The sequence below is a fragment of the Oreochromis aureus genome, linkage group 13, assembly GCF_013358895.1.
Source record: "Oreochromis aureus strain Israel breed Guangdong linkage group 13, ZZ_aureus, whole genome shotgun sequence".
In the NCBI taxonomy this organism is placed as follows: Eukaryota; Metazoa; Chordata; class Actinopteri; order Cichliformes; family Cichlidae; genus Oreochromis; species Oreochromis aureus.
Genome location: NC_052954.1, coordinates 23,894,550 through 23,907,403, shown reverse-complemented (window position 1 = coordinate 23,907,403; position 12,854 = coordinate 23,894,550). Strand labels below are relative to the sequence as shown.

General features: G+C 39.9%; 1 protein-coding gene across 3 annotated transcripts in view; it reads right to left on the bottom strand.

Moving 5' to 3' along the window:
* phactr2 (phosphatase and actin regulator 2) overlaps nt 1–12,854 on the bottom strand; it is a 47,925-nt gene that overhangs the window by 12,399 nt on the left and 22,672 nt on the right. For 2 of the 3 annotated variants that reach the window (XM_039621678.1, XM_039621679.1), the window contains exons 2-6: nt 4,562–4,747; nt 3,642–3,716; nt 3,250–3,390; nt 2,049–2,297; nt 150–687 (exon numbers count right to left, since the gene is read on the bottom strand). In XM_039621678.1, coding sequence (XP_039477612.1) covers nt 150–687; nt 2,049–2,297; nt 3,250–3,390; nt 3,642–3,716; nt 4,562–4,747 — 1,189 coding nt within the window. The remainder of the gene's footprint in view (nt 1–149; nt 688–2,048; nt 2,298–3,249; nt 3,391–3,641; nt 3,717–4,561; nt 4,748–12,854) is intronic. The other variant, XM_039621680.1, reaches the window with a different exon arrangement.

Genomic DNA, 12,854 nt, shown 5'->3' with positions numbered 1-12,854 from the left:
TTCATATAACAGCAAATCATATAAAGATTAATTTGTGACTCCCTTAAGGTTACTGTAATGCATGCTATCAAACTGAGATACAGTCAAAATGAACATAAGGAATTCAAGCAATCAGCGACTTGCATGTACCAACTAGATTTTTACAGTACCTCCGGCTATTTTCAACAGCATTCTCTGTTTCTCCTTTCTTCGCTCCACCTCCTCCTCCCTCCTCTTTTGTCCTCTCCTGTTTATTGCTCTGTGAGCTGCCGCGCGCCTCTCCATCTCCGAATGATGTGTTTTCTGTAGCAGTGTTGACATGAGAAGACTGGCTTGTGGTTCCAGGAACCGCACCTTTATGGGTATCTTCACCTGCACGCGATGCGTCAGGTGAAGATTTAGGATCTTGGACAGAGTCCCCCTGAGCTCCCCCTGTGTCATTGCTTGAGACTTTAGATGAAATAGGTTTGGTGTCTGAGGAAAGGGGAGAAGATTTTAAGTCTCCAGGTGGGTTCAGAGTCTCTGCAGAGGCTTTTTGAGGTACAGACGATGAAGTCGGAGTGTCTGATTTCCGGTTGGTCTTTGCATCTGTCCTTTCATTCTGTGCTGCAGAACCAGTGTCCTTCGATGCACGAGAACGAGGTGTGGAGGTGGAGGCGGTGGTGCTTTTTGTTGTGCATCCCGTCTTCTTTGGATGAGAGGACTTGGCTGAGGAGAAGGACAGAAAATCAGACGTTTTTTGTTTTTCTAGATGCTCTATTTTCTGAAGACATGCACAAAAACCTCCTAATAATATGCTCTTACAAATTCTATGTTGTAAAAGACAAATATTTATGTGTTTTACAGTAAAAATGTCATCAGTAATATATGTAGTTAATAACGTGTATGATAATGTGAGAATCATCCCAAAATATAAGCAATGTTTATATTCTGTTTAATGGCCGTTGGCTACTTAACCCAGGGAACTATTGCTAGTAGTCTTAATCCTTCTGTTCAAGTGAAACATTTTGATTGGCTGCATGGATAAAACTGAAGCATATAAAACGCGATGTCTCACTTTTGCTCTCCATTTTAATCAAAGGTGCTTTACTTTAGTTTCACCTAAAGTATGATCAGCCTTGAATTTTATTTTTCAAATGTATCACGTTTTTTGTTTAAGCTGTGCAATGCCAGAAAACGTAACCATTTTTGATTAACACATAATCCATGTGTATGCAGCACATATGGATTCCAGTATTTACCTACTCTTAAACTTAAACATAATAGAGTAACTATCTAAACATATCTTCTCCATTAAAACTGTGACAAATACAGAATACCTAAGGATATACTGACTACTAAAGTATCTTTTCAAGTCTATGTGAAGTGTCTTTGTGTGCTGGTAAAAACACCCTTAGGAGAGGGGGTGAACTTAGGATTTCGAAGTTACTCAAACATTAATGAAGCAACGTTTGTGCCACTTTCCTGAACACACCACAAAAGACACAAATACCCTCAGAAAGGACTGCATGAACATCACATGCAGTGTTCTAGGTTTCATTTAACCATGCTATATATTTGACAAGTGCAGCACAGACACACACACACATATACACAGGAAGCAGGGGGATGATCATGCCCTGGCGTCATGCTAGTGAAACCACACAAGCTTGTCAGATTGCTCTCTCTCTTTTCTTTTTTTGAACGTGGCGATGCTACACTGACCTCACTCACTTTTCTTGCTCACCTCCTCTCACACACACACACACACACACACACACACTGCAGACATTTCCAGAGGTACACAGATAAATCTTTACTTCTGCTTTCTTAGAAAACAGCCAGATATCATAAGTGAAATGCTTTTTATAAGGAAAGCACATCGTGAAGAGGGAGAAAAGAGGAAATACTATTTTGCAACCACTTGACAGAAACTTGCACATAAAGCCATGCTAAGAAGGTACAAACTGCTTAATAGTGACTCCTATTTCCCTTCCAACAGTGATAGAAGGGCATTCTCCATGCGGGAAGGAGGGAAGGGATGAACACTGACAGGCCAGCTGGTTTTGGTTCTAACTATCTGAACTTACCAGTCCCACGACCAGTCGTGTTAGTGTTCCGTGGGGGGTTAGCTTTAGCCTGTGTGGATGACCCAGTCTTGACAGTGGTTTTAGTTGTCTTTTTAGCCCCAGAGGCACCATCCTTGTGCTTTGCCGTGGCTGCGGTGCCACTGGCAGGTTTGGATGATGCGGGCGGGGTGGCGCTTGGCTGTTTTTTAGCTTGAGTCTCTCGAGGTCGCACCTGATTTGCCCGGGTGTTAGGTTTAGTATCAGACCTTTCTAAATAGATGAGAGGGAGTAGGAAGGAAAAGTGCAGCATTTACAGGTTAATATAAAGACTGGAAGCAAGATAAAAGTCGCTGATCTGTGCAAACTGATGCACAAATAGAGAGGTGGACAAGCAGAGACAGAGGAGAAAATGAATGATACAGAAAGTGTATGACAGAGCTGATGATGAAGGGCTCTTGTACAGCTTTTCCAGAGAACTGATAGATAATATGTACCCATTAACCTTCCCAGGCTCCAGGGTCGGTGATAGTATGTGTGTTCAGTTGCTGTACTTACAGAGTTTGTTGCCTTTGCCTTTCTGATTATTGACAAATGAACAAACAAATGGCTACAAGTTCAATGCTAACAGGGTTGAGTTGAAAACAGCACAACACTTAAGCAGCATCAGACACAAGAACAGTGGCCTGTCTCCTCGGGGAGAGAGAGGCATTAGGAGAAGCTACAGCTCAGTTCAAGCTGTGAATGCCTATTGCAGGCTGATATAATGGGAATATCTATCTGAACACATTAGACCCGCTCATTGATCCCACAGAGAGTTCAATGTCAACCAGAAAGCTGCTGCAGATACTAATGCATTCCACAGCCCAGAGGAAAAGACATCAAAGCACCTAAAAAAAGCTACAATATTTAGATCCAGTATATAAAAATGGAACGGTTCAAGGGCCGAAAAAGCCCCACATTCCACAATATGTGAGTTCTCTGTAGAAGAGTAAAGTTTTCTCAACATTTAGCAGGTTTGTAGCAACAACCGTTTCTTACTGTAATTTTCAAAAGAATAACAACAATGTCTCTATATCTAATTCTTCAATATATGCAGGTTAGAAGACTGTTACCCTGGGCTTGTAACTTCAACTAGTACAGGAATCTAACAGAGACTCCAACCAGCCCTGGATTACAGGCCAAAGTATGACAAAGGTTATATTGTGACTGGTCCAAAGGTTACCTGGTTTCTCCTCAGTTCTGACCGGCCCAGTGGCCTGTTCCTCCCGCAGTGTTTCTTGAGACTCAATGTCGACTTTGACTTCCTCTGGCGTCAAACTGGATGTGGCATGGCCATTCAGATTTTCACTGATGACTGGTTCATCTAGGGGAGAAGAAATAAAAGCTGCTTTTTAGTCATTTTCTCCATCTCCTCATATGACACAAACAACCTTTGACAAAGTGAAAAGGCTTCGAAGTGTAAAGAACGATAAAAAACATGTTAAGATGTGTCTTACAGGTGAATTGCTTTGCTCTGTAATAAGTAAATGTCATAATTTGGGGAATGAAAATCAAGAAGAGATGTTACATTCAATGTGTTCTTGAGCATGGATTTGACTGAGACATAGGACAAACCTTGGTCTGGGATGAGAACTCCTTTCTTGATGAGTTCCTCCCTTGTTTGTCTAGTGGAGATTTTTCTCTCTAGAACTGAAAGACCAACAAGCTCAAGTTCAATATATTTATTCGAACACATCAACAACACAATGCCAAACCACATTTTGCACAGTTTGCAACTGCATGACCTTGAAATAAGAGACGGGGTGACGAACGGGCCTGCCTACAATCCAGACCTGTCACCCCATGTAAACATTTTGCACATTAAGAAAAGAAAAATGTGACAAAGGAGACCACATAATGTTAAGTAAATGAAATCCTATATATAAACAACTGTGCGAAAATATTTTATACTGTTTTCTAATAAATATGGTGTTAAAATTATGTGTAAATCACCACAATCTGCTTTTACTGACATGGAAATGTGATTGTGACCTGATCTCAGATGTCCCCCCAAAAATTAAACTTTGACACCAATAAATAATCTAATTATAAGGAAATAAGTTCTACTTCCCAGTTAGCACCTTATATATCCCCTACCGTTTTCTAAACTGTCCTCAGCGCTAGCATTAAAGGGACATAGAGGAACACAACTTTCATACAAACACAGGAAAAGCAAAAGATAAAACCTAGCAGCTTTCAGGAAAAGAGTCTCTGGTTTTTGTATTTACCTCTGTCTCTCTTTATTTCCCAGCCAAACCCCTGAGGAATCAATCAGCAAGAACTACAAACAAACCATTCACTCTTTTCCTTTTAAAGCTCTTCTGGGAGCAACACTGCTCCATTTCACGCGTAATGTTCCACACAAATCCAAAAATGCAATCTGTGATATTGACCAGACACTTGATTGAGGAGAACAAATCAGAAGCGACTCATCAGCTTGTTGATACAGTGTCATTAACATACACATCCACACACGGACACACAAGACGTCCTACCTTTTGAAAGATCCTGGAACTTGTCGCTGGTCTTCTTCTTCCTCCACTTCCAGGGTTTGAAAAGTTTGCCCAGGGTTGACAGCTTGCCTCGCTGCTGCCGTGATGCATGGGCATTCTGGGCATTGGCAGAGCTGTCCACCGCCACGTCGCAGCTGGCCAGAGATGTTGATTTCTCCAATCCCTCAACTAGAAGACACGCAAGCAGAAATGCATGTAAATAGGAGAAAAGGAATATCAGCGTGCAACCCAGGCAGGGCCCTTCTATTTGCATATTATCCATAAGCCTTTGCAGCCTTTCTCTAGGAGAGCTGGTCTCTCCTACAACGGATATGCAAGGATAATCCTGCCATCTGGGCACAGGAGATTCTTATTCTCAAGACCAACACTTCCGATTTAAATAAAAATAATAATACTGGACCTTAATTTCAGTCAAACTAGTTTCTTTTAACTCCTTCATACTGCACAATACTGACAAGTATAGGCCATCTACGATGTACACATGTGTTATATGTTATAAAACAGATTTTTCTGCCTTTTCTCCGATTTTTTTCTAATACTCCTTCTTCTGTGATATACTGAACAGCCTGAATCCCACCCTTCAAATTATTCAACTGAAATGATCCAAGAAGGTGAAGGACCCTCTTTACTTGAAGTGCTCTCAAACATATGCAATCATCCGACCTCCTTCCTTCAGGTCACAGCAACATGATGCTCAAAATAGAGTCATAGCACTTAAGATTCATTTTTATTCCTGTAGCCATTTAAAGGACGACAGGAAAAATGGCTCTCTTAACATAATGGAAGCTTCCACAAACCACAGTGCACTTTATCTGGCTCTATAGTTTGCATTTTTTATGTGCAGGATTATAGTGGTGTTTATATTTTCGGTCTGTATTTACTGGAATTGTGTTTATATTTTAATAGTGTAGTGTTATTTAGTATTATACACATCTCTTTAACAAGTGATTACTGGTGTTTACTGCCGAATGCTTGTTCCTGTCAGTTTCCCGATAACGCCCGCCTATATTATCAGGAAACTAAAAGCTTTAAATGAAGGAAGATCCACACACGTTTTTAAGACGGAGTCAGCAAGTGCTAAAAAAAGCTGAGAAATAGTCATATTTGTCCCACTCTACAGGTCAGTTTTCGACTGCGGCGAATATTTGTTTTTAACAGTATTTGCAGTGCGTGCGCTCGTGTGTGTGTCTTGGCGAGATCCCTGTCCTCCCACAGCTCCTCCTCTTCCTGCTGAAAGATTAGAAGCGCTGTGAAACTTCTGGGATAATGTCGACAGTGTGCAAGTGCGTGTGTGTGTGTGTGCAGGAAGCTTACAGAGGAAAGAGAGGTGGTGTGTGTGATTCCTCAGATTTAAGCAGAGGAAGGCTTTTGTTTTTGCAGCTACGTAACACTGCTGAATCACCGCTGACTCTATGGAGCCCAGCTAGCGCCAAATGTGTATCATTTTTTCCGCAAAAAAACTTTTGAGTAATTTATGTCTTTTTTCATATTTGCACTTTCAAAGAAAAGGTCAAGTTATTGCTGCTTGTAGGAAATGAAGTTCAGCAATGTGGAAGGTGGCTGAAGATAAAAGCACGGGGAGTATTTGAAGGAGCTGTGTGCTTTTAGCGTACAAGTGCTCTTAAATGGACTCAATGGACTGAGTCTTATATAGCGCTTTTCTACTAAATGACAGAACAGCCCCAAAACTAATACAGTAGAAAAGAATAAGTGTAATGTAAATAACTTGCCCTCATTGAGGCTTGAGACGTGCTACCATTTAACATCCTTTACTCAAATTTTCAGGTTTATATTGTGCCACGCGTTTATGAAGAAGACACATGGTTTGAATGAGAAGTGAAAGAAGCCATCTATGTCCACTGTGAACGACCATCTTTGAACAGAGGTGGTGGCTTACGACACCAACTGTCTGCCATCTATAATCCAGTTCTGAGATACCTTCCCAGACGCCTTGACGCCCATTCACATCCTGGGCCATTTGACCTCAGGAAATCACGTGATAGGGTGGGGTTAGGTTTCACAATGAGCTCACCCGAAACCTTGGCTGATTGTGACCTACACCCCTTTTCACACCTTGGCTCGTGTGATTAGGTAAAGGATCAATAGGGGGTCCATGACCCTCTCAGGGACACTCCCACAGAGGTTAAATCAGGGACTCCACCAATTGACCCTAGAACTGAAGAAGCTTCTCAGATGAGAGGTGAAACACCTTCAAGCAATTTAAAGACGTCCAGACGCTTTTCTTTCCATGCTCCTTAGACTACGATGACCTGGATGACTGAGAGCCTTCACAGACACTGTGTTGAACACTTTATTTTTATTGTATTAATATATTAAAATGCAGTCAGACTAAGTAATAATAGATGTTCGGAACATTAATCAGCCATGTGCAAAAATTTAAAATGATTACAAAACATCATACCTACAATTTGCATTATAGAAAAAAGCCTGGCTCAAGTTCAACTTCAGCTGATATCTCTTCAACACAATACTTGGATGTTTTTCACATGAAGTCATGGTGGATGTTTTCTCCAATTATGTGGACAGCTTCAATTAACTCTTAAAACATTTTTTAAACAAAGGAAAAAAAAACTTTAAAAGATGCAAGATCAAGTGCACAATCCAGGATCCTGGTTACACTAATCTATAACAATTTGTATTCTGATTGGCAAGGGGAAATATACTCATGAGCACAACCTGTCAACCTTTGGTGACATGACAGCAGCCTAGTTTGAAGAACTAAAAAAAATACAGAATCATCACAAAACCTCAATAGCCGAAGGCCAGGGACTCTCATGTCATCTGCAAACTGAGATAAATGCAATTATTCAAGGGAGACGATTTAAGGGAATTCATCAATTCATTCTTTCAAGTGCATTCTTAGAGAACTCCTAAATTCGCAAATGCTAGCTACACATGGAGGCAATCACTATGCCTACTCAATAGAAATAATAATGCATTCCCACTCAGCTCATGTCACTCTAAATACCTGCTGACAAGAAAACAATAAAAGTTGGTTGAAAACAGAACAGTGCAGTGTCATCTCAGTACTGTTTAAGATGCTTATGCAGCCCTATTGTCAGCAAAATAAATATCTGCCAGATTTCCACCAGACCAAAGCTTTAAAAACACTCAGCTTAGCTGACCAGATGATCCAGATGTTCATTTTGGCAGTAAAGAAGTTAGGTAACCATTTGCCTAACAGCAACTAAAGTCACTCAGTCAAACATTTCCTGGCTGAGCAGATCTAGTGGGTCAAATCCATTTCATAATCTGCAGTTCAATTGAAAACTATCAATACTCTGACAATTGGTTGGCTCTCACCAGCATTGACAGATAGCTGATTTGCACTCTGCACAGATGGACATGGGCTAAAACTGATGAGTATAAACTATCTCTGACTGCTGCTTACTGCTGATGAAGGATCAATGCATTGTTTATTCACACGCTGTGAGTATTTAAAGTCTACATAAGTGTAATTTTTTTTACTAGTGTTGTTTATTTTCACATGGTAATGAGAAAGTCTCTCTTTTTCCCCTGCATTACTGAAGCTAACGTAAATGTGCATCGATCAAAATATTTGTTTGAACACTGTCAATTAAATATGATTAAACCAAATTCACACAGGTTTACAACTAACAAACTCTTAATATCTAACAAATAATATCGAATCTTCTTATTCTGTCTATAAATTTAAAGCCAGTTTTGCAGGTTTTAAAGCATTTGGTGGTCTTTAGCAGATCTAAACTGAATAAAGTAGGATTATTATAACAAAAAACAGATGTGTCATTAGCCTAAAGTGTAAAATGAAGGTCAGATAGTAAGAAGTAATATAACCAGAGCAATATAACCATAACAAAGCACTCTGCTTTGTTAAGGAATGCTTGTAAAATCATAGTTTCATTATTGCTCCCAACAGTAGTGTGATCACCTTTATCACATCGAGTGCTCAAGGACATGTACATAAAAACAATGGCAGTAAAGAGTGAAGACATGGAAAAAGTGCTGCACAGAGCCCCCTACAACTCCCCCCAGACCAATGTAGCACCCTCTTTTTGCACACACACATACTTTGCATACACACACTCATTTCCTGTTCCTGTGTTGATATCAAATCACAACAATAGGTGCATTTCAGCAGCTACTCTGTACCGCTAATGATGGGAAAATCGGTAACAGCGATTATCATCACCATTAGGCCAACTATCAAACTTCCAGTGGGAACCAAACAGGCACAATAGATTGACTTACTACTTGCTGAGAAAAGAAAATGAAAGAAAGAGGTAAAAGAAAACTCACTGCTTAGTTTAGAGAAGAAACAAAGTAAATCAACAAAAGAGATTCATCTGCTTCCCATCTTTCTGAACCAACTGTAATACAGTCTTTTCAAATTCCTGGTTTTACAGTTATGTAATTATCATAAGGAAAGGGGAAGATTTGAGATTCATGCTGTGTCGTGTAGCAATGCAGGAAATCTAAAGCCTGCATTGTTGTGACACATGCATGAGGTGCTTACACTTACACTGAATGTGTTCAACGGCAGAGATCTCACAAGTACAACAATACGTCGTCTTTTCCGAGAAAATTACACCTACAGTTAATTTATTGTTCTCACCTCACTCTGCAGAAATTCCAGTCATTCTGTCCTCCAAACAACTGACCAGAGGCTGATGCTTGGAGGCGGGCAACCGTTAAATAACTCTTGATTTCCATCTTTATGTATACGACTCTTATCGACATTTAAAGAAAAAGAAACTTGGGGATTTACTGTAGCTTCATTGTGGTGGAACAGAAAATAGTGAATATTCTGTTGATATTAGCTACTTTAACAATTTCTCCACAGTAATTGAACCTGTAGCTGCAACAGCAGGGTTGTTGTTTGTTCTTTAGTGAGAGATTGCATGATGGTTGATTATTTTATGTTTTCACTGGGATTCAAAATGTATAGGAACCAGTCCTAAGGGTGCACTGTTCTGGTTAGATGGCACTAACAAAAAGACAGAGGTGGCGCTAGAGGTGGAGCTGGACCTAGCGGAGTTGAAAATGCTAAGACTTGTACTGGGAGTGGCTAAGAGGGAAATGATTAGAAACTAGTATATCAGAGAGACGGTCAAGCTTGAGCTGTCTGTAGACAAGATGGACCTGACACGTGCAGGGAAGGGATACTGGACAAAGTCTGTTGAATATGGAGCTGCCATGCAGACAGAAAAGAGGAAAACCACAGAAGAGTCATGGGTGTAGTGAAGGAGGACATACAGTGTTAGTATGACAGAAGAAGTTGCTAGCTTGCGTGCGAAATGAAAGCTGATAATCTGCCAGTGAGCTAATCTGGTAACTTCTAAAGAAAAGAGCTAAAAGAAGAGGACGATCTCATTTATTTGTATTTGTCTCATTTCAGCTCAGTTTGAGAGTTTCTAGGTTTGTGAACACTGTGACGGCACATTAAGGGACTAGCAATGTATACTATACTGTATACTGTAAACTGGGGAGGCAGAATTAAAAATAGTTGGAATAACCAGTCTTTGGGACTCTTTCGCTTGTGTTAGTGCTGCTTTTATTAGCTTATGCCCCAGAAGACACAATATATATCTAAAAAACACTTCTTTATTGTGAAGTGACACTGGGTAAAATTAAAACAATATATGAAACAACATGAAAACTCTCCACTGCACCCACTGTATGTTCTTCTTTTGCTACTTTTTAAATGTTTGATTGTTTATTTTGCGCTTGTTCCTCTTTGTGGTGAACACCACAGTTGTCCCATCCCTGTTCAAGCCCACTGACACGTCTACATAGTCAAATATAACGGTGACAAATATAATAAATTGAAGCAGACGATGTTAGTTTACTGTATGTGCAAGACGAATGCTCAACAACTGCTACATCAAACACAGCAAACGTTTTAGCTGTTCATTACATTACACAAACAGATAAACACCAGCTACTGCCAATCTTATTTGCCAATAGGTCGAACACTGTCAACAAGGTACTAACAGATAACAGCTTTAAACATGTTGACTTCTTTTCAACTAAAAAAACCTTTTTTTTTTAAATCAATTTTGTCAGGCCTTGATCTATTGTATCTATTAAGAAAAATATACACCATCATAAATCAACAAAATCAGGTTTTAGGAAACCAAATCAGAGGAATTAAGATCTTCAGTTCATCAATCTGCTGTTTAACAGTAATATATTTTATGCTGACAGTATTTGTTGTAACTGACAGTTGCTTTAAAACAGTGCTGTATTTGATCTCTTTAAATTAAACTGTATACCTCCTCTAAATCTCAGTTTGATTCTGGGACTTTGTTACACATTACAGGTGCTGACTCGACTCCATTGTTCCACACTGAATTTTACACTGAAACAGTTGAAATGCAATGTCAAGCAAAATGGGTGAGTCAGGACTTGGATATTTTGCAGCTGGGTGGGATAATTAGAAACACAACTTCAGAGACAGCAGACGACCAAATAAAAGAGACTTCAGTTGCCAGTTGCCTTGACAAACGGCAAAGTTTTATATGTATCGCCTGATATAATATTTAAGGGTAAAAGAGATGTACTGTGACAGAGCCAGCAACCTCTTTTCAGACGTTATTGCCTGAACATGTGTTAAGGAGGAGGGAAAAGGGAGAGGCTTCCTTCCTTCACTGCAAGTCACCGGGGAGGGAAGAAGCAAGCGTCACAAACAGAGGAAGAGGGATGGAGGGGGAGAAAGAGGCAAAAAGAAACAAAGGGAAGAAGAAAAGATGAAAGAGGGGAAAAACAGTGGAAAAAGGGACACTGAGGTGGGGCATGAGAAAATGTGGGATTAAAGAAAGAAGGAACAGGGAAAGGAAGAGAAGAAGACAAGGCAACAAGAGGTGCTGGACAAGAGTGGAGGGAGGGGCGGCGCTGCCGTTTTAACACTTGGGTCATTTCTTCCAAATCTTTCTCCAGCAAAGGCTGGAGAGGCATTATAGAGCTCAACTCATGATACTTGCACGACTTCAAAGCTCAGGCTAAGTCTGGAGTAACAGAGCAAAAAGCAGTCAAACAGGAAACTGACCATGTTTTAACTTCTGTAGAGAAGCTCAGAGATCTCAGTATGTTAATGATCTTTCAATAAGACCTTGAGTGAAAGAATTCCACTTGTGCTCTTAGAGCAGTAGATTTGGCATTTAAAGCACACCACAATATTATGAAGTCGTAATGTAACCATGCAGGACGTATAGATCATTATTATAGCCAGCAGGTTCCTTGACTAAAGTGCATTACAGTTAAGTCTGAGTTTTAGTTTAAATGCTGACAGAGCCATAAAACAGATTTAGTTTTGTTTTCATCCAGAGTCATGTGTCTCATCCTCTACCTCACTGCCTTTAAGCCTTCCCATAAAAAGTGTGATTGAATGTGAAGTGCCTACCTTTATGGCTCAACGAACTGACCAAGGGCTCCAGATGGAAAAAAAAAAAAGGCTTTGATTTTAAAATCAAAGCATTTGGGTTCAGTATTTGCCAGTGTTGCTTATGAAAAAAAGCTGATTAAAATGACTCTGGGAATTAGATACACAAAGAACTCCAACAGATTAACCGATGAACAATCAGTGTTGCAGTTGGTTCGCAGATGAAAGAACACAAACTACTCTTTTTGTTCAATCTGTAGATCATAATAGGCGTCAATGTCATTATAAAGCTGATAAACACTTGATGGTTAGACTGTGTCATTTAAGAGTATTTTTTCCTTTTCTTTCTATTAGGACCAATTATGCCAATTTCCAGCTTCATAATCTTCAAAATCTGCATGATTCCTAGTTTGAAATGATAATTTCACTTGATAATGATAATTTCACTTTTTCAGGGCCTTTGGTGTTGCCCCTCAGACCACTTTGAGCTGACAGGAAGGCAAAAATAACCCAAATGACCACTTGTTTTAACTTCAAGTATCTAAAAGAGCATCTCTAAAAGTACAACATATGTAACCGTGCAGCAAATGGGCTACAGCAGCACAAAACCACACTGGGTGCCACTCTTACCAGCTAAGAACAGAAAAATGAGGCTTCAGTTTGCACAAGCTCACCAAGAGAAGATCGGACACACATTAACTGGTCTGAAGAAGTTTTGATTCTGATTGCAGGGTTAGAACTTAAAAACGTTGAAAGCATGGATACAGCCTGTCTTGTATTAATAGTTCAGGCTAGTGATAGAGGTCTAATAGTGTGTGGTATAATGTCAGTCCACACTTTGGGTCTCTGAGCGCCATTTAAACGCCACAGCCTACCTGAATATAGTTGCTGACC